At 56.5% G+C, this 21,194-nt stretch overlaps 1 protein-coding gene across 1 annotated transcript; it reads left to right on the top strand.

Annotated features, from left to right (window-relative positions):
* The first annotated feature begins 769 nt into the window (after positions 1-769).
* LOC122120975 (mucin-1-like) lies at positions 770-20,430 on the top strand. The gene is made up of 10 exons (XM_042695200.1): positions 770-831; positions 4,124-4,269; positions 4,478-4,538; positions 5,420-5,510; positions 5,590-5,742; positions 5,857-5,972; positions 6,276-6,468; positions 6,991-7,070; positions 14,231-16,776; positions 20,123-20,430. The coding sequence occupies exons 1-10, from the start codon at positions 770-772 to the stop codon at positions 20,428-20,430; spliced, it is 3,756 nt and encodes a 1,251-aa protein (XP_042551134.1).
* The last annotated feature ends 764 nt before the right edge of the window (positions 20,431-21,194 follow it).

Raw genomic sequence — 21,194 nt, 5'->3', positions numbered from 1 at the left:
TTCCCTGTGGGGATGTGCTACAAACGCAGGAAACTGCACACACTGCACGCAAAGGAACTGTAGAGAGAAACTGGGAACTCATTACATATGAAATATGTCATGATGGATACCTACTGTAGGCACGATTAAAAATTAGGTGTACTCATTGAAACTTTAAAGGATTAAAATGACTGAGAGTTACTAGTAAAACCAGAAGACCTCCATTTCCACTAACAAAAAGAAACGAAAAGTTTATAATTTCCCCAAAATGCTTATATGCTCACAGATGTTCTGTTCCCCAAAGGTTTTAGTATGTAGATATTACAAAGGTAAGAAAATATTAAAGTATTCCAGAGTCGCTTTGCACAGATGTGCACAATTCATATTGCATAGACATATATATGTATACACACTGTATACATATTTTGTATTTTGTTATCAGACAATTTAAGTCACAAGTTTTTCAGTGAGAATTACAATTCTCTGTGTTTAAGTTTTTGAGAAGAAAACCTCCATGATGTGGAGATCTAGTCTAAAGTCCTGCGTTTGCCAACATGGGAGTTTCTCCATCTGGACAAACGTCACCTGGGCGTGCGGGAGGTGATGGGCTGGGCTTTCCCACGCCAGGAGCTGACTTCTAGTTGCTGGATTGGAAAGACTGGCTACCTCAGGGAGGGACTGAGATAGAAAATAAATCGGGGGGAGGTGAATGGGGTGTCCGTGCCCCCAGCACAAGTCTGGTCATTAGGATGGGGAGGATTGTTCTCCTTGGACTGTGTCCTAAATCACCATGAGTGGATCAAAGCAGGAGATGCTCATGGTCGCAGAGCGGGAGGTCAGAAGGTCGAGAAGGTGAGCCAGAGCATCCTTGGTCTGCCTCAGCTCCCGTGGCTACAGATGTGCTGGGGTTGCGGTTCATCCATCCTCTGCATTTTTCCCAGGCCTTCTTCTCCTCACAGTTCTCCGGTCCTCTCCCTTTCTGACAAGGATTGGTCGTTGAGCATACTCTCTACTCCAACTCCAGGGCAGACCTCTCTTAACTTAATTACGCCTAGAAGCCCTGTTTCCAGACAAGCTGATGATTCAGGTGGTCGTGGAATTTGGGGGACATGACTTAACTCATGATCCATCGTGACACAAAATAAAGAGAAGGAAAAGAGCAGGATACAGAAAACAAAGGAAAGGAGAGATTGGCACAGGAATCTATGTGCACAAACATGTAGCGTCTCCAGAAGCACCCAGGAGGACATGCGCGTGCCTCACCACTGAGCTAACGCCTCACACACTCGTGTCTGAACGGGAGGGCATGGCTCATCCGCAGATGCTCTGGTTGATAGTTCTAAATTGAAACTTAAATGCCAAAAGTAAATTCTGCTCAAGTGTCTGCTTAAGACAGGGATCAGAAGACACGTGACACCATTTTTTAGTCAATTTCCTTATCTCTGCTCTGCCGAGATTTGCTCTGTGAGAGTCTCAGCTGGGGAGTGAAGGAGAGGGAATAAAAGGCAAACCGCTTCCCTCCTGACTGGACTCTCCCTCCAGCAGGAGTGCTGCTGGCTGCTTGGTACTGGGAACACCGTCTCCTGTCACCCTTTGGGCTGAGGCAGAATTGCAGTCTGGTCTTATTTACTTCCCAGCCAGGCTAATTAAAACTCTCATCTGTGCCTATTCGAGCTGACTAATGTAATTAAAAAGACATTTAGTTTTTCACCTGTTCAGGATAGCATTTACAGTGACAAATGTTTTCCCTGAAATTACAAAATAGTTTCCATTTTTTTTTAAATCTCCTGGTTCATGATTTTCTGCTCCCAACTTTCTGAAAAATTCCTCTCTCGTTGAAAGTGGCTCAAACATTCAGCTCGCAGAGGTGTTGGTTGTCCTGTTTATGGGCAAAACTAGTCTGAGGTCAAGGGTCCGGGCTAGGACTGCAGGCCCTAGGCCTGAAGAGGCCTTAGACATTCATCCTGCAGCCTTCAGCCTCCATCACCAACTTAAAAGGACAAGACAAAGCCCAGACAGAAAGCCTAGAATGCAGTCCGGGTTGTTTGTCATTCTCAAACTGTATTCGTAAACAATGAATGCACACATGGCGCGCTACACACAAATCCACGTGTTGATACATACACATGCATGTGCTGCACACATGGGCTGCGGATTTATAGTTCTGGGTGAGAACTGATTTCTGTGGTGCAAACTGTCCCCACCAAACACATTGTGAGTGGACGGCCACGTTTCCCAGGCAATTCCTGCTTTGTGTGGTTTTCCAGAGCATGAGTCTAAAACCATTCCAGAATAGAGCTTGGGTTTTCTCTTTAGATTTTATTTAAAAACAATGAAGTTCATATAAAGTTCATAGAAAAGGTAAATTTGTCATTTTGAACCACAGCCTTCCGTAAAAAGACAACAGGAAAGGCAAATAGCTGTAAGGTTACTGTAATGTTTTAAAGGGACAGCAATAAATTGCCAGGACATTTTTATGGAGTTTTTTAACCTCTGGCCTTTGGAGAGGGGAAAATCAATAAGATATTAAGAAAATCATGAATTAATGTTTCATAGAGTGTAGGCATCAGTCGGGGCCCTGGGGTTTGGACAATGTCCAAATGGGCGGGGGAGCAGCCCTGAGCACCCCCAGGAAGGGGAGGCGTCTGCAACGGTCCGTGAGGGCGTCCTGGGGAACAGTGTTCCCACAAATAGTGCTCCCACCAACAGTGCTCCCACACACGGCGTCCTTGCTGAGCATGGAGCACACAAAACTTAGGGACAGATAAATTCCTCTGCGGAAATAAAGCACAAACAACTCTTTCTGCTTTGGTGAAATAACTTCTTCATTTCTGGACTTTACTTCCTGAGGAGTTTCTAGTGGACTCACCTTGTGTTTACGCAGCCTTGGGCTTTGGAGCTCTGTTTTGTATGAATGAGCTCTCTGGTCTCAGGAACGCTCAGTAAACATGAACATCTTCCATAGTGTCCAGCCCTGAAGGTTCCCTCCAGAAATGCCCTCCAGGTCCTTCCTTCCCCCTCTCTCTCTCCCTTCCTTCCTTCCTTCCTTCCTTCCTTCCTTCCTTCCTTCCTTCCTTCCTCCCTCCCTCCCTCCCTCCCTCCCTCCCTCCCTTCCTTCCTTCCCTCCATCCTTCCTTTCTTCCCCACCTCAGTACCTCCTTTTTTCCTTCTCTACTCCACTACCTCCTTCCTTCCTTCCTTCCTTCCTCCCTCCCTCCCTCCCTCCTTTCCTTCCTTCCTTCCCTCCATCCTTCCTTTCTTCCCCACCTCAGTACCTCCTTTTTTCCTTCTCTACTCCACTACCTACTTCCTTCCTCCCTTCCTTCCTCCCTCCCTCCCTCCCCTCTTCCTTCTTCCCTGGATGCCAGGCAAAGGCCTGGTCCCTAGAACAGTGTTCCCCCTGCCCTGCTTCCACGCCTCAGAGCAGCACAGCAGAGATCTGGCGTGGAGCTAGACTCCTGGGAAAGGTGCAGAGGGTCAGAACCTTGTCGGGCCCTTGGGTAGAATGGAGCTAGGGGCGGTGCTAAAACCTCCCATTCCACCCTCACTTCCTGGAGGAAGTAGTTCCAGCTGCTAGGGTTCTGATCCTGAAGGTTGAATTGAGGAGTAAAGAGGGCAAAGGAGGGGAGGGGAGGACAGGGGAGGGGAGGAAAGGAGAGGGGAGAGGAAAGGAGGGGAGGGGAGGGGGAGGGGAAGGGAGGGGAGAGGAGAGGGGAGGGGAAGCAGGCCCACACCTCCCGGCTCAGGAAGAGTCAGGATTGACTTTGGCCATCTCAACTCCCAGATGCTGCATCCACCTGCAGCCTCTGCCTCACCTTCTCAAGTGCTCTCATTCTGAAGCTACGCCTTCTGCTAACACCTCGACTGTGAGGCAGAACGGAGCTGTCCAGGCCTGGCCAGACTCACCGGAGGCCAAGGCACTGTGTCTTGCCGGCCACGCCCACCTCCTCCAATGCCTTTTCCAAAGCTTTGTCCAAAGTCACTGTAAGAAGAGCCACCGGAGTTCCAGGTGCCACCCTGGTGGCTTCAGCAGCCACGGCAGGTATTAGGGTGAAACCAGCCCAGCAGAGAGGGAGGCAGTGTCCCCTGGGAGGGCCTGGCTCTGGAAGGCCCATTCTGCCAGGCTCAGCCCCCCTGCAAACAGCCTCTGCGGCAGGCGGCTGTGCCGAGCTAACAAGAACTGGACGGCAGAAGATGGGGGCCGAGTCCCGGGTGTCAGCGTGCAGGGCTGCTCCATGAGCCGCATGGCAGACGACAGGGAGGCGGCGCACCGCACGGCAGCCACACCCTGTAGGTGTTCTCGGGGGTCCTTGGGGCTCACGTTTGCAGTGACAGAGTCCACGTGGAGTTTAGCTACTCTGCCATGTGCTCGGAGGCCCGAGTCCTGGCGAGACGCAAGGGTGGATTTGATGTCTGCCCAAGCTGACGCCGGCAGGCACTCACACGGGCCCAACGCTGGTGCAGAGAAATGTGTGATTGTCTCTTTTACCCCTTGTAGCTGCTTGCACCATCCTGAGCTCCCTGAGAAGGAAATGGGCAAACTCGGGAGTGACCGGAAAGTAAGTGGAGCCCAGACCAGCACAGAGAGGCCCCGCCTGGGCAGGGACAGCCCTGCCTCCCCCCCCCCCCCCCCCACGTGCCAACTCTGAGAAGACAGAGCGCAGGAAGCTCCCTGGGGCAGCAGCTGGGTTGGTTCTGATGGTGCTGGAGGAGTTGCGGAGAAGCTGTCCTCCCCGTCAGGACTGGAGGCTGGGGCCTGGCCTTCGCTCTGGCAGCCATCAGCCCCTGCCTGACACCAGACCAGACCAAGCAGGAAGGAGCCGTGAGGAGAGATGCAGACATATCGAGACACCTCCTGCTCAGCCCGGCGACACCTCCTGCTCAGCCCGGCCGCCCAGAGCAGCCCCTGAGCCTGAGCCTCAGGCAGTTTGGCCTTCTCTGAGAAGTGTGGACTGCTAAGGGTTTGATAGGCTGGTTTTGAAGAGCCCGAGGAGGAAGGAGAGGGGGCAGCGTCCAGGCCCGGGCCCTCTGGGAGGACCTCTGCCCCGGGGAGGAGGGGATGCCCCGTCCTGAGTCTTCATGGCAGAGCTGAGGCGCCGCGCACTCGGGGTGTTTGGAATGTGACTGCGAGAATTAACCGTGTGCACGACGGGGGCGCAGGCTTCTCCTGTCTGCTCAGCCCCGCCAAGGTTGCTTCTGAGTAGAACGTTCTGGTCTTTGAGACGTTCAGTGACATAAACACAGAAGGAGGATGGTATAGGGAAGAGTGAGGAAGAAAACAGGGAGCAGGGGACGGGAGTTTGAGCCCTGCCTGCCAGGGGCCGGGGGAAGAAGCAAAGAGCGATCACTGCCTTGCCCAGTGCCCCAGTGCCCCAGTGCCCCGTGCCCCTTGCCCTGTGTCCTGTGTCCTGTGCCCTGTGCCCTGTGCCCTGTGCCCCAGTGCCCCGTGCCCCTTGCCCTGTGCCCTGTGTCCTGTGCCCTGTGCCCTGTGCCCCAGTGCCCCCGTGCTCATGCCCTGTGCCCCGTGCCCTGTGTCCTGTGCCCTGTGCCCTGTGCCCTGTGCCCTGTGCCCCATGCCCCGTGCCCTGTGCCCTGTGCCCTGTGCCCCAGTGCCCCGTGCCCCGTGCCCTGTGCCCCAGTGCCCCGTGCCCCGTGCCCTGGTGCCCCAGCGTCCCATGCCCTGTGCCCCGTGCCCTCGTGCCCCATGCCCCCATGCCCCAGTACCCCAGTGCCCTGTGCCCCGTGCCCTGTGCCCTGTGCCCCGTGCCCTGTGCCCTGTGCCCCGTGCCCTGTGCCCCGTGCCCTGTGCCCTGTGCCCTGTGCCCCGTGCCCTGTGCCCTGTGCCCCGTGCCCTGTGCCCTGTGCCCTGTGCCCCAGTGCCCCCATGCCCCAGTGCCCCAGCGTCCCAGTGTCCCATGCCCCATGTCCCGTGCCCCAATGCCCCGTGCCCCGTGCCCTGTGCCCCGTGCCCTGTGCCCCGTGTCCCGTGTCCCGTGCCCTGTGCCCTGTGCCCTGTGCCCCGTGCCCTGTGCCCTGTGCCCTGTGCCCCATGTCCTGTGCCCTGTGCCCTGTGCCCTGTGCCCCGTGCCCCGTGCCCTGTGCCCCATGCCCCATGCCCTGTGCCCTGTGCCCTGTGCCCCGTGTCCTGTGCCCCGTGCCCTGTGCCCTGTGCCCTGTGCCCTGTGCCCCGTGCCCCATGCCCTGTGCCCCATGCCCCATGCCCTGTGCCCTGTGCCCCGTGCCCTGTGCCCTGTGCCCTGTGCCCCGTGCCCTGTGCCCTGTGCCCTGTGCCCCAGTGCCCCCATGCCCCGGTGCCCCAGCGTCCCATGCCCTGTGCCCCATGCCCTCGTGCCCCATGCCCCCATGCCCCAGTGCCCCAGTGCCCCGTGCCCCGTGCCCTGTGCCCTGTGCCCCGTGCCCTGGTGCCCTGGTGCCCTTGCCCCAGTGTCCTATGCCCTGTGCCCTGTGCCCCAGTGCCCCCGTGCCCCAGTGCCCCAGTGTCCCAGTGTCCCATGCCCCGTGTCCCGTGCCCCAATGCCCCGTGCCCTGTGCCCTGTGCCCCGTGCCCTGTGCCCCGTGCCCCGTGCCCTGTGCCCCGTGTCCCGTGTCCCGTGCCCTGTGCCCTGTGCCCCATGCCCTGTGTCCTGTGCCCTGTGCCCTGTGTCCTGTGCCCCGTGCCCTGTGTCCTGTGCCCCGTGCCCCATGCCCCGTGCCCCGTGCCCTGTGCCCTGTGCCCTGTGCCCCGTGCCCTGTGCCCTGTGCCCCGTGCCCCGTGTCCCGTGCCCTGTGCCCTGTGCCCCGTGCCCTGTGCCCTGTGTCCCATGTCCCGTGCCCCGTGCCCTGTGCCCTGTGCCCTGTGCCCTGTGCCCCGTGCCCTGTGCCCTGTGCCCCTGCCCTGTGCCCCGTGTCCCGTGTCCCGTGCCCTGTGCCCTGTGCCCCGTGCCCTGTGCCCCGTGCCCTGTGCCCCGTGTCCCGTGTCCCGTGCCCTGTGCCCTGTGCCCCGTGCCCCAGTGCCCCATGCCCCGTGCCCTGTGCCCAGTGCCCCAGTACCCCAGTGCCCTGTGCCCTGCGCCGCTCACGGGATGGCGGTGGTGAGACCCGGTGGTGCCAGCACACTGGCGTCGTCTCTTCTCTAAAACACATGCTGAGATGCCTCAGAGCCCCTGTGCACACAGACCCGGACCGTGTGCACACACAGTAGAGTGCATGTTCCCGGAGCCTGGGTGAAGGATTCCTGAACCAGGCTGCCCATGTCAATACGCTCTTAAAAAAAAAAAAATTCTAGGGGTGGCCTGAGGATTCCTAGCTCGAACTGATGGGAAAATAAAAAGTGAGTTAAATGCACACAAACGCCTCCCCCTTCTCTGCATGAAGCAGCGATCCTGGTTAGTTGGGGGAGGAGGGAGCTGGCTTAACAACCGGCTTCAGGGTCCACTGGTGTCAGAGCCCTGTCCTGAGCCCTGTCCTGAGCCCTATCTTGGAGAAAGTGTCTGCTCCCAGCCTCTTCCTCATACCCTTCCCGCCGGTCTTCCAGGAGCCTGAACTCTGCGTGTCAGGAAGGCTCTGACCCAACAGGAGCAGAGACGGCTGTTTCTGGAGAAGCAGGAGGAAGCAGATGGCTGTGAGGCCAGGAACCTTGTGTGATTCTGACAGCGCTGCCCACCCGATGGGGGTTCCATCTTCTTTGGTCTGCCCCGCTAGGGACATCCTCTCCCCCACCACGATGGACCTCTGCATTTGTCGGGGCCATGAAGGGGGCTCGAGCCAGGGGACGGGGACAATGAAGGAGCCGGAGCCCAGGAGCCAGGGCGATGCAGCAGGAGTTGGAGGACACACAGCGCTGCCCTGCATCTTCTTTCTGACAACCCAAGCCATGCACCCCTCCAGGGCTGAGGCCCAAGGGTCCCATGTTAATAAAAATCATGGTTTTGCTGGAGTGTGGTCAGAGGGAAGGCCGTGCACTTGATGACAGTGGCATGTGCCTCACGCCATTGCAGATGGAAGCATCTCAGAGGCCTCGACACACGGGACCCAGTAGAGCCAAGTGGGGCGAATGCCTCAGGGCCTGCAGCCCTGGAGGAAGAGGGAGAGCCTGGGGCGGGGCTGGGGGCGGCTGAGGGGCCGGGTGGGAAGCAGCTCAGTGTGGAAGCGTGGCTGGACATGCCCACTGCCTGCAAGTCACCGCACTGCAAGCCCACATCTGCCTGGCTCCAGCGGGAGTGAGTTAGAGACAACCCAGAAGGGTCACCGTCTGCTGCTGATTCAATCATATTCCAAAAAGCAGTGGAATGATTAGACCAACGATCAGAACCAATTAGAGGCCAAAAGGCTGTCAGACACAGAGATCAATTGTACCCTCTGAACCTGTCCTGGTAACCCAAAAAACAAATCATGTGTAATAGCCACAAAGGTGGCAAAGTATGCAGAATTGATTCTGCAGGCGCAACAAGCAGCCCGTGGAGAGCGGACAAGGTTCTCGTGCAGAAGACGGAGGAGAACACGGCCAAGAGGAGACTAGCTGTGCCCTCAGATGGACAGCTCAATCCCAGACGAGCCTGGTCCCCAAGTTAGAGCACGACATTCCTGGAATGACAGTCGACATCCCAGCCGCATTGAGGCTTTACATTCAACAGGAGCATGACTCTCTGTGTTGGTCTGGGTTCACCTTACAAAGCAAAAGACAGCAGGCTAGGTATTAAGAAACATGTCATCATAATCAACGCAGCGTAGTGTTGATACGAAGCTAAGCCAGCAGAGCCAGGGCTGGGCTGGGCCGCAGCGCCGGCCAGCCCGAGTGCGGTGAGAGCCAGGGCTGGGCTGGGCCGCAGTGCCGGCCGGCCCGAGTGCGGTGAGAGCCAGGGCTGGGCTGGGCAGCGCTGGCCCGCCCGAGTGCGGAGTTCCTGGCTCTCCCTCTGCAGAGTCAGCTGACTGCAGACAGACAGGCACTGCACCTGTGCGACGGCAGTGCAGTTGTTTTCTAGACCATGCGCGTAGCGTTTACTTGCATAGGTTTTTAGAAATTGTGTCTGATCGTGTAGGTGTCTGGAGATGATATAAAGCATGTGGGAAAAGGTGGTAGGCTCTATCCACACACTGTCGTTGTGTGCAAGGGACTTGAGTATCTGGTGATTTTGGTGCCTGTGGAAGGTTCTAGAACTGACTCTCTCCAAGCTACCAAGGGATGACAGTACTGGGCATGCTACGGGGCGACACTAACTTGAGCAGAAAACAGTTCCCTCCCTGCTTAGGTGTTGCTGTTTGGAGAAAACTCAGGGCTGGTCCCTTCACGTAACATGCGCACTGGGGGCTCCATGTTGGATGGTGCAGTGAGCAGCGGGGAGAGGGCTGGGGAGGGGCGGAGGGGACCACTATTACTGCTGCCTGGGGGAGCTCTGGAGCCCAGCCTTGGAGAGCAGGAGAGCACTTTGGGGGTGAGTGGTGGCAGCCTGGCACGTGCCTATTCTAGAATCATTTGTCCACTGGAGGACAGATTGTATACCATCTCCCATGCCAGCTTTGAATTCTGCCAGGGTGGCTCAAAGCGAGTCTTCCCTGTGATGGACTAGAACATTCTGTCGTTCTGGAACGGGTGACCCAGCACGGCCGCAGCGAGGGCTCTCTGTCTACTCAGAGGAAACGTGTACCTCATCGTCTTAGAAGATCATCTGAACCGTGCAGCGGCGTGGCAATTCAGTCTTAAAGCTGTAGCCGCACACCCAGCCTTGTACCAGGTTTCAGAGTGCCTGCTGGCCTCACACCACAGCCACATGAGCAAAGCCGGGGCCGTCAGCCCCGCCTGTCCCGGGGCTCCCTCAGGGAGGTGGCCATGCTGGCCCATGGAGGCTCCTAGAGACAGCCAGGTCCGAGCGGTGGCTGGCCTGTGACACTCTGTCCCCGAGGTGGCCTCTTCCTGCCATTCAAGGTGCCGCCAGGCTCCGGCTTCAAGCATCTGGCTGTGGGACCCCAAGGATCTGGCTTTCCACCCCTCGCCAGAGGTGAGCACACAGAGCGCTCTGTTAGTGAAGACACTGGAACAGCGGCAAAGGCAAGCTATGTACAGTCGGTGCAGGAAGACAAGGAAGGTGGAAACGTGGGCTGGCTTTGAGCCGGAGCCCTCCGGGCCTCGGCCTCCGGACTGACGGGATTTTAGGCGTGGGTTGGGTACAAGGCCACTGCTGAAGGTCCACGTCTCTTCTCTTGGATTCGTGGTGGCATTCCCACAAGTCTGCACACCTGGAGGCCCGGATGGTTCTATCTGTTCACATGGCATCTGTGCCCACGGCCCGACTGCCGCGTTGAGGTTCCCTTCTTTCCTGTGAACTCCCGCATGGCAGAGACCAACGAGTTGCAGTCTCTTGGTGCTAATCTGTCTATTGCCAGTGAAAGTCACAGGCTGCCCTGATGACCGTTCAGCAGGTATCTATTTTTGACTTGTACACAGTTCAGGGTTATGTGAGCTTTTAACAATTAGCCGGACTACTTTTATAATTAGAAGAAAATGTGTTAAAAACCGTACCTATCAATATACAGCATCTTGAGCTGGGGTGTTTAATCGTTACTTATTTCCCTCCTGCTAGCCACCCTCAACTAGGATTTACATAGATTCTGATGACAGACAGGAACTGATAAGGGAGGGAGATTTCCCAGGGACAATTAGGCAGGCTTCATAAGACAGAAGTCAGAGAACAATCTGGAACACAGGACTTATGTTCTGACCCAGCCACCGATGCTCATTAAGACATGCAGCGATTGCAGACTTTGAAGATTTCTTTCCTTTAAAACTTGCTTCTCTACTGTACAGAAAATAAGACAAAATGCCGTCTTTGCTTGCTAGCCCTGATGTCTCTGCTGCATTTCAATTTGAAGCACTCTTTCTTCTTAATTCTAAATTTCACAACACAAATCAAAAAGTCACTAAATGCGATTGGAGACTGCAGGAAGCACTCAAAATCACAGGCATCTCCTGTAGTTCACATTATTCCCATTATCGAAATCAGTGGGTGAGAGTTTCTTATGTATCAAAGCCCATAATTATTTTTCCAGGATATACCAAGGAGGGGGGCTGGGGGGCTGAGAATCACGTCAATAAAGAGCCAGGATTTCTGAAAAAAAAAAAAGTGAAGGAATTTTCCCAAAGAGCAATTATGTAAATAAAATGTGCCCAGGGCTAGAATAATTTAACTGTCACCCTCTGACAAGGATGGCCCCGGGGCACAGACCCACATTTATTTAGTTAGGGACACTGATCCCATAGGAAGGAGGGTGCTAAGAGAGAAAGAAATAACTCATTTTTAATTTATCTTGCTCCTGATTATTCAGTGTTATGGTGGTTGTTTTGTCTCTGTGCTACTTAGCATGGAGTCCTGTGGACCCTTCCCCCATCCTAACCCCATCCTCTCCTCCTCCCCCTTCCCCCAGCTAGTCCTCCCAACACCCTCCTCCCCAGGCTCCAAACTTGCTCAGCCTTTCAGCAAGATGCCCACGAGCATCCCTAGTTAAAGCCAGGTCCCCAGAACCTCTGTTCTCTGTCTATCGCCAAATATCCCCAAAGAACATTGCCACAGGGAGACATCTTGGACTTCTCCTGATACATCGCATAAAAAGACAGATTCTGGAGTCTAAATGGCCTTGATTTCCTGCTATTTTATCAAGCAGAGAAATGATTGGAACATTTCCTATGGACTGTTTTCCCAAAGGAGAGGCAAATGGCCTCAGCCTCTCTTCACGCTATGGGCGGTGGAGGGGCTGTGGGGCGAAAGGAAGCATGGATTTGCACGGGGCCTTGGGAACACCCTCCATCTTACAGATGAATTTCTCTAGAAACGTCTTTCAGGGCTGAGCAGCTCTGCCTTGCAAACTGCCTTTCAGCAGGTGACTACGTGCGACTTCCAGGCTGGTCTTCTGGTTCAGATTCCCGGCGGCCTGTCCACTCAGTCCCGGGGAGCAGGCTGGCCACCTGAACCTTGTGCTCACGTGGCTTCCCTTGTGTGGAGCCTCAGAACCACATCTGCCGTGGTGCAGGCCCCCTGTGTCCTGTCTGTCCTGTGCTTGCTCCCTCCTCTCGGGCCCTCTCCTGTCCTTTCTGTCACAGAAGTGTCTCAGGCTCCATCTCGGAGGCCTGGCGGTGTGGAGACAGATCGACAGCCCTGCACTGAAACCACGCTTGTCCCAATAACGGTAGGAGAGACAGAGAGACTGTTACTGTGGGCACTGACGTTGGGCGCAAGGCTGTTTGGAGGGAGGGTGGTGTGTCTCTGGCCCCCACGGGAGGAGGACTGGACCCCGCAGGACGCTGGGGCAGAGGCACCTGGCGAGGCCCAAGTGACTGAGGATGCAGAGCTCCTGCTGGGTCTTTGGCTCAACGAGGTCCAGCCCCGGTGGCCAGCGGCCCTGTGTCCAGCCCACGGAGTGAAGGTTTATGGATGCTGGTTCCTCCTAACAGGCCGCAGGGAGTTTAAAAAGCGTGCAGTGTTTCCAGATCCCTCTTCAGTGCTCTGCTCACCCCATGTTTCCTCTCCCACCAGGCCCTTGCCTGCTCCTTTCACACTCTGCTTTATAGAAACCTGAAGAATGCAGTTTTTGGTTTGCTGCTCGTGGGGTTTGGAGAAGGTGGGGGCAGAGGTCACCCTTGGGCCGCTGGGTCCCCACGGCTGGCCCGGCCGTGCCTGGGTAGCCGAGGGCTCCTGGCGTTTCCCAGGCCGAGCGCTGGCGGGTCCTCTCGCCGCAGCTTACGGTAACTTCTCTGACTACGCCCGCTCCGTTCTAAGTGCGGTGGCACTAACTCATAAAATTAATTCCCATTTTGTGGGATTGTCAGAAATGAGGATTGTTCTGACCTCTGTTTGAACTCATCAGCCGAAATGAAGTTGCTCAGTGAGCTGGGGAAGACAAAGCTCACTTCCAAGAAATTAATCAACCCCGCCAGCGCTCGGAAGAGGCCTGCGACCGGCCGCCAGCCGGCCCGGGCCCTGGCCGAGCCGCCGTGCAAATGAAAGCCATCACTCCTGGCAAGGAAGATGCTAAATTATCGGCTTTTAAATTTAATTTTCAGTTTACTTGTGTTTTCGATTAGCGTGCCACGTCTCTCCAGGACGGCGGCCGCGTTGCGTGCAGCCCCTCCCGGTGCCATCCCGGACACCTCTGCGATCACCGGCAGAAGGTAGATTCGATGCCAGATCTGTTAGTGCATGAAATGCGCGTGTGGGTGTCTTAGGGTACTCTAACTATCTACGAAACAGTGGCAAATTATTTTCTTCATGTCAAAATCAATAACAGGCTTGGAAATGAAACACCACCGTGGGCCTGGGGCCACAGAGTTTTCTGACAGACTCCTAAAACTATCTGCCGGTCCCCGAAGCCCGGGGCTCAGCCATTTGCTTGCCTTCCATTCATCATCCCTGGATGTCTCCCCGGGCTGGTAACACTTAGGGCCGGGTGACAGATGGGCGGCGGGGGGCGGAGGGGGGACTGTGTCCTCCACCTCTGTCCTCCACTGTGTCTCAGGTGCAAACACACCAAGTAGAAGCTTCCTCTGCCCTCCAGGAGGCTGAGGCTAGAGGACTGGGAGACCCAGGCCAGCTTGGGCTATGCAAGGAGGTCACAACACCTTAAAAAACAACACGAAATGAAATGAAGCAGCAGACGCTCAGCAGATTCTCAGCATGGGGGAGTCAGAACCCGTCAGGTAGCAGGTCAGTCTCCCTGGCATATTGTTACACGTTGTCACTGCGCGGGAGGCAGAGGGGCACCGGCCTCCGTGCGGGGCTCAGCAGCCCTCCTGGGGACGGGCAGAGGGACCCACTGCACATCCGTACCAGAGCACGAGGCCGCCCGGTTCTCCTCCCTGTGCAGGAAGATGGTGGCAAGCCCTCCTCCAGGGCTGGCACTGCAGAGTTGCACTCAGCAGGTTGTGTGCTCAGCAAGTGTCCAGATGCCCAGCAGGAGGCCGGGCACAGGGAGGGCCGGAAGAGGTCTGGGGAGGACTGGGGGGGACGACTGGGGGGTCTTTCCTGAAGGACACACACCAGCATCCAGGATGGGCCCAGGAGGAGGATGGGGTTCCATCAATTCCCGGCAGCTGGCTATGAGGAGGAACCGGCTATGAGGAAGGAACACAGTGAGCGCCCGTGGAGGCAGGTGCGCCTTCTGGGAGAAAGAGACGTGGTGTCTGCAAAGGGAGGTGCTCCATGACGTTCTGGTGTCCTACCCAGATACCGCGAGCTAACTAACGTGGGCTGTCCTAACCGCTCAGGTGGTCAGTGGGCTTTAAAGAAGCACTGAGCCGAGGCCACCAGTCCAGCGGGTCTGGTGCCCTTGTAAGAAGAGAGGGGCTGAGGCTGCCTGGGGCAGGGCTTGCGCTCGCACACAGGAGGTCCCGCTCAGGGCTGACTGACAGGAAAGGACGCAGGGAGCAAAAGATGCTGCAGGAGTGTGGGGTGTGGGGGAGATCACAGCAGGAACCAGCCCGCCTCACCTCCATCCGGGACCGGAGAATCCATGCCCTGAGCCTGGGCTGTGCTGCTTCGGGATGGTACTCACCGCTGACTGTGCACCCGTCCTCACCCGACTACCCTGAGCACCCGCCCTCACCCGACTACACTGCACACCCGCCCTCACCCGACTACCCTGCACACCCGCCCTCACCCGACTACCCTGCACACCCATCCTCACCCGACTACCCTGAGCACCCGTCCCCACCCGACTACCCTGAGCACCCGCCCTCACCCGACTACCCTGCACACCCATCCTCACCCGACTACCCTGAGCACCCGCCCTCACCCGACTACCCTGCACACCCATCCTCACCCGACTACCCTGCACACCCGTCCTCACCCGACTACCCTGAGCACCCGCCCTCACCCGACTACCCTGAGCACCCGCCCTCACCCGACTACCCTGCACACCTGTCCTCACCCGACTACCCTGCACACCCGCCCTCACCCGACTACCCTGAGCACCCGTCCTCACCCGACTACCCTGAGCACCCGTCCTCACCCGACTACCCTGAGCACCCGCCCTCACCCGACTACCCTGCACACCCATCCTCACCCGACTACCCTGAGCACCCGTCCTCACCCGACTACCCTGCACACCCATCCTCACCCGACTACCCTGCACACCCATCCTCACCCCACTACCCTGCACACCCGTCCTCACCCGACTACCCTGCACACCCATCCTCACCCGACTACCCTGCACACCCATCCTCACCCGACTACCCTGAGCACCTGTCCTCACCCGACTACCCTGAGCACCCGTCCTCACCCGACTACCCTGAGCACCCGTCCTCACCCGACTACCCTGCGCACCTGCCCTCACCCGACTACCCTGAGCACCCGTCCTCACCCGACTACCCTGAGCACCCGTCCTCACCCGACTACCCTGCACACCCGTCCTCACCCGACTACCCTGAGCACCCGCCCTCACCCGACTACCCTGCACACCCATCCTCACCCGACTACCCTGCACACCCATCCTCACCCGACTACCCTGCACACCCGTCCTTACCCGACTACCCTGAGCACCCGTCCTCACCCGACTACCCTGCACACCCGTCCTCACCCGACTACCCTGAGCACCCGCCCTCACCCGACTACCCTGAGCACCCGTCCCCACCCGACTACCCTGAGCACCCGTCCCCACCCGACTACCCTGAGCACCCGTCCTCACCCGACTACCCTGAGCACCCGCCCTCACCCGACTACCCTGAGCACCCGTCCTCACCCGACTACCCTGAGCACCCGTCCTCACCCGACTACCCTGCACACCCGTCCTCACCCGACTACCCTGCACACCCGTCCTCACCCGACTACCCTGAGCACCCGCCCTCACCCGACTACCCTGCACACCCATCCTCACCCGACTACCCTGAGCACCCGTCCCCACCCGACTACCCTGAGCACCCGTCCCCACCCGACTACCCTGCACACCCATCCTCACCCGACTACCCTGAGCACCCGTCCTCACCCGACTACCCTGAGCACCCGCCCTCACCCGACTACCCTGCACACCCATCCTCACCCGACTACCCTGCACACCCGTCCTCACCCGACTACCCTGAGCACCCGCCCTCACCCGACTACCGTGCACACCCGTCCTCACCCGACTACCCTGCACACCCGTCCTCACCCGACTACCCTGAGCACCCGTCCTCACCCGACTACCCTGCACACCCGTCCTCACCCGACTACCCTGAGCACCCGTCCTCACCCGACTACCCTGCGCACCCGTCCTCACCCGACTACCCTGCACACCCGTCCTCACCCGACTACCCTCCACACCCGTCCTCACCCGACTACCCTGAGCACCCATCCTCACCCGACTACCCTGCACACCCGTCCTCACCCGACTACCCTGCACACCCATCCTCACCCGACTACCCTCCACACCCGTCCTCACCCGACTACCCTGAGCACCCGTCCTCACCCGACTACCCTGCACACCCGTCCTCACCCGACTACCCTGCACACCCGTCCTCACCCGACTACCCTGCACACCCGTCCTCACCCGACTACCCTGCACACCCATCCTCACCCGACTACCCTGCACACCCATCCTCACCCGACTACCCTGCACACCCATCCTCACCCGACTACCCTCCATACCCGTCCTCACCCGACTACCCTGAGCACCCGTCCTCACCCGACCACCCTGGGCACCCGTCCTCACCCGACTACCGTCCTGCCCCAGGAGGTGCTGGCTGCCACGGGGCCTCAAAGGCCGGAGGCCTCCTTCCCTCGGGGCCGGCCACCACCCCCGGGTGTGTGTACAGCACAGACACTGTGCGCTCTGTGGTTGGTAAGTCCTGCGTGAGCTGCTGCTGCCCTGGCTGGCGGTGGCCGGGCCAGATGGGCCCACGTGGCTTCTTTGCCACATGCATGGATGGCAGGTGCAGAAGAGGCCCGGCTCAGACTCTGCGGGCCTTGCTGCCCTCCAGGGTCTTCAGGGAGGGCACACTGGCCTGTGGTAGACAGTTCTTGCTTTTCTACCCATCCCCACTGTGCTCTTAGAAATTACCATTGATTAATCATTCAGAAATTATAGACTCGTGGTGATTTCTTCTCTCCCACCCTCCCTTCTTCCCTTCCTTCCTTCCTTCATCCATCTTTCCTTCCTTCCATTCTTACTTCTTCTTCCTCCTCTTCCTCTACCTCTTCCTCCACTTCCTCCCCCTCCTCCTCCTCCTCCTTCACCCACTTCCTCCTCCTTCTCCTCCTTCTTTCTTCTCCTTTCCTTCCTCCTCCTCCTTTCTTTTAAAAATCAAACTTTTGTGATTTTCCAAAGACAAAGGTTTGCCAGGAGCACAAGTTCCTTTTGCATTTTGTTTTCTTAAATATCTTTACAAGATGCTGCCATGTGCAACTTGGCCTTGGTTGATGTGAGATGGAATGATTTAGAAATGCTGAACTCAGTGGGTAAAGAGCATAATTGGAGGGAATGTTAAGCAAGATGTATTTCACAGCATGAGTCTGACCTGTGCTTGGACTCGGGGTCTGGGCTGGGACCAGGTGCTGAGGGTCTGATGGAGGACGTTCTCCCCCTGCATGCAGGTCGCCATGTGGATCTGGGGAAGGGCCTTGGGCAGGGCTGGCGCCCTGGGCTCATGAGCTCTGTAGTCATTCAGGGCCTAACCTCAGAGGCCTCCACACTTGGTTTCATTCCAGGGCTGGGAAGGTGGCTCAGTGGTAGAGTGCTTGCCTAGCATGCATGAAGCCATGAGTTCGATTCCTCAGTACCACATACGCAGAAAAAGCCAGAAGTGGTGCTGTGATTCAAGTGATAGAGTGCTAGCCTTGAGCAAAAGAAGTTTAGGGACAGTGCCCAGCCCCAGGTCAAGCCCCAGGACTGCCAAAAAAAAAAAAAAAATTCCAAGCAGCCAGGTGCTGGTGGCTCATACCTTTAATCCTAGCTACAGATCTAAGGATTGTGGTTTGAATCCAGCCTGTGCATGAAAGTCCAAGGGATTTTTTTTTTGGGTCCGGTCATGGGGCCTGAACTCTGGGCCTGGACACTGTCCCTCAGCTCTTCAGTTCAAGGCTAGCGCTCTACCACGTGAGCCACAGCGCCACTTCTGGCTTAGTCCAAGGGATTTTTATCACCAATTAAACACTTAAAAGGTGGAAGTAGAGGTATTGTTAAGGTGCCTTGAACAAAAATGCTCAGAGACATAGTTCAGGACACGAGTTCAAGCCTTGGGATTGGCACAAACAATAAATACATACATACATACATACACACATACATACACAGATAAGTAACTAAACCATTTTTAAACTAGCTGTTTAGTTTCTCACAGAATCCTGGGCACTCCGTAGCTCATCCTGAGCTTGGAGAGGGAATTTTGGCCAAGGATGTGTTGTATTGTTAAAATGTCCATACTGCCCTCATTGGCCAACAAATGCTGTATCGAAATTCTAATGACATAGTGGCGCTGTAGCTCAAGTGGTAGAGCGCTCGCCTTGAGCTGAAGAGCTGAGGGACAGCACCCAGGCCCAGAGTTCAAGCCCCACGACTGACAAAAAAAAAAAAAAAAAAAAACCCTCCGAAATTCTAATGACATTATTTATGAAAAAAAGAAAAAACTTCTAAAAGTCATATGATGCCACAAAAGATGCTGAATGGCCAACTCAATCACAAGAAAGAGAAAGGAGGCCTGTGCCTACCAACTTCCAATATGTTACAGGGATTAAAGTACCAGGACACTGACAGAGAGAGGGGCGCTGAGCGGTGGGTCGGACACCGGAAATTAGCTCTGCCAACGGAGCCAAGAAAGTACAAAAGGAGAGGCGATGTCTTGAGCATGGTGACCACATGTAAAGGGAGGAAACTGGACCTGTAGGCTTTCAGTTCCTGCCACGTGTAATCAAAACCAGCTCAAAATGAGCTGAAACCTCATATCAAGTTTTACCTGAAACCAGCAGCCTCCTAGAATAACACAGAGGAGAAGCGAGTCGTGATGTTGGTCTGCAATGAATCATGAGTGTGGAACCAAAATCATAGGCAACAAAAGCAAAAAAAATTAGGTAAGTAGATAATATCAGACTTAAAGTCATCTGCACAGCCAGCAAGCAATCGGCAGGGGAAAGGCAGTGTGACGAACTGCGGAGAAATCTTTGCAATGTGTTTTCCTACTACGGGACTGACTTTCGAAATAGGTAAGACACCACTATGACACAGTGGACACAGGATCACAATTGACATCTCTTCTGAGAAGACAGGCATGTGGCCACAGGCAGACGAGCCGAGCGCTGGCATCACTGATTATCAGGAAAATGCAAACCACAGCCACAAGGAGATGCAACGCTGAGAGGATTCATGTCCTGTGTGCTGCTGGGGACATGTAGGATGTTGCAGCTCCCACAGAAATGGTGCACAGACGCCTGAAAGACAGAGGCACAGGGCTGCAGTCTGAGTAAGCTGCAGGCTCTACCCAGGGGACTGAGATCGAAATCTTAACAACACATGTGTGCTATGGCACTTTTCATGACAGCCAAACTAAGGAAGCAACTCAGCTTCATGGTTGCTGCCCAGACACAGGAATGAACCCTTGCCTTCCACCGGTATTGACGTTCTAAAAGAGGGGAAGTTATTTCCCTATCAATAAGAATGAAAATCTTTACTGAGCCTAAGGTAAGAAAGCCGAGCGTGCCCGTGGAGCTCAGCCTCGTCTGTGAGGAGTCGGGGCTTTGCTGTCCCCGTCAGCTAGGAAGTGGGGTTTTGCGATCCAAGATGGTGGCTCTGAGGGAGCTTGGTGCACGCTCAGCTCCAGGCTGAGGACGGGGCTCTCACCGGCCCAAGATGGTTCTAAGCTCTTGGGTTATGGAGACACATTGCACATGATGAACTCCCGGGGCCAGGGAAGGACTTGGCTATAATAATAAGGTGTCTAAGGCGCAGAGAAACTATGCAGCTAACTCGGCTAATCTGGACCAGCGCATGGCATCGTCCCCAAACGCTTGCTCCTGGGGACGCGGCTCTTGCTGTGTGCACTGATGAGAGCTGGCTCCCGAGCTGTGTGCTCCGCAGGGGGCTCGAGGGGCGGGGGAAGGGTGGATGCGGACAGCCAAGCTCAGCCCAGCCATCCCAGGAGCACGGCCACCGGCTTCTTGGTGGATGCCAGTGTTGCTCGCTACTCCTGCTGCAGAGCAGCAGGTGTCTGTGTGGAGACTGAGCCAGTCGGCTCGGTGTGTGCTTGGTGACCCCATCGCCAGGGAGGAAGCCCACGCCAGGTCCACTCCCTGCACTCCGGCTGCCACTGCACTGGTGGCTCCTCTGGACGTGACCTCAGCCGACGAGACCTCACCTGGATGTGACGTTGGCCCACGTGACCTCAGCCAGTGTCACCTCCCCCAACGTGACGTGACCTCACCTGACATGACCTCTCCCAACATGACCTCAGCCAATGCTACCTCACCTGATGTGACTTTGCCCCACGTGACCTTACCCAGATGAGACATCTACTAACCAACTTCACCTTCACTCAATCACTCAACCCCTCCCTCCCCCCCCCCCCCCCCCCCCCCCCCCGCTTGCATCTGAATATGGGATTTTTTCAAACTGGCCACCAACCTTTTTTTTTTTTTCTTCCGGTCGTGGGGCTTGAACTCTGGGCCTGGGCCCTCAGCTCTTCAGCTCAAGGCGAGCACTCTACCACTTGAGCCACACAGCACCACTTCCAGTTTTCTAGTGGTTTATTGGAGATAAGAGTCTCACAGACTTTCCTGCCCGGGCTGGCTTTGAACCGTGATCCTCAGATCTTAGTCTCCTGAGTAGCTAGGATTACAGTGTGAGCCACCAGTGCCTGGCTTAGCAACCAATCTTCTGCATTAGACTTGTTTATCTATCTGATTCCTGTCTTGAATCCTTGAGAAAATTAACGTGGCGCATCAGTTATTTATGGAGTATTTGCACGAATCACCTTCTGGGTAAGGGCCTTAGGGAATCATTACTAGTGTATGATGTGGACCTCCAGAAGGCTGGTGGATGCTGGTACCAAGAACCCCTGGTTCTGTCTGTGCCCAGCTCAGGACAGCGGCTCTTCCACCCCCAGGTGGCCTCAGTCTCCCGTGGGATCCAGCTCAGGACAGCGGCTCTTCCACCCTCGGGCGGCTTCAGTGCCTCCCGTGGGGCTCAGGACAGTGGCTCTTCCACCCCGGGGCGGCCTCAGTCTCCCGTGGGATCCAGCTCAGGACAGCGGCTCTTCCACCCCGGGCGGC

Source organism: Dipodomys spectabilis, unplaced genomic scaffold (assembly GCF_019054845.1).
Source record: "Dipodomys spectabilis isolate Male_0828 unplaced genomic scaffold, ASM1905484v1 ptg000179l, whole genome shotgun sequence".
Lineage (NCBI taxonomy): Eukaryota > Metazoa > Chordata > Mammalia > Rodentia > Heteromyidae > Dipodomys > Dipodomys spectabilis.
The sequence above is the reverse complement of the archived record's forward strand: the minus strand, read 5'-3'. Positions and strand labels throughout refer to the sequence as shown.

Excerpts from the sequence above, each read along its gene's own strand:
- LOC122120975 (XM_042695200.1), top strand. The coding sequence starts at position 770 with ATGAGTGGATCAAAGCAGGAGATGCTCATGGTCGCAGAGCGGGAGGTC. Across the intron at positions 5,743-5,856 it reads TGCCCTGTGCCCTGTGCCCC|TGCCCCCATGCCCCAGTGCC; the intron begins GTGCCCTGTGCC and ends CCTGTGCCCCAG. Across the intron at positions 6,469-6,990 it reads CCCAGTGCCCCCGTGCCCCA|TGCCCCATGCCCCGTGCCCT; the intron begins GTGCCCCAGTGT and ends CCCGTGCCCCAG.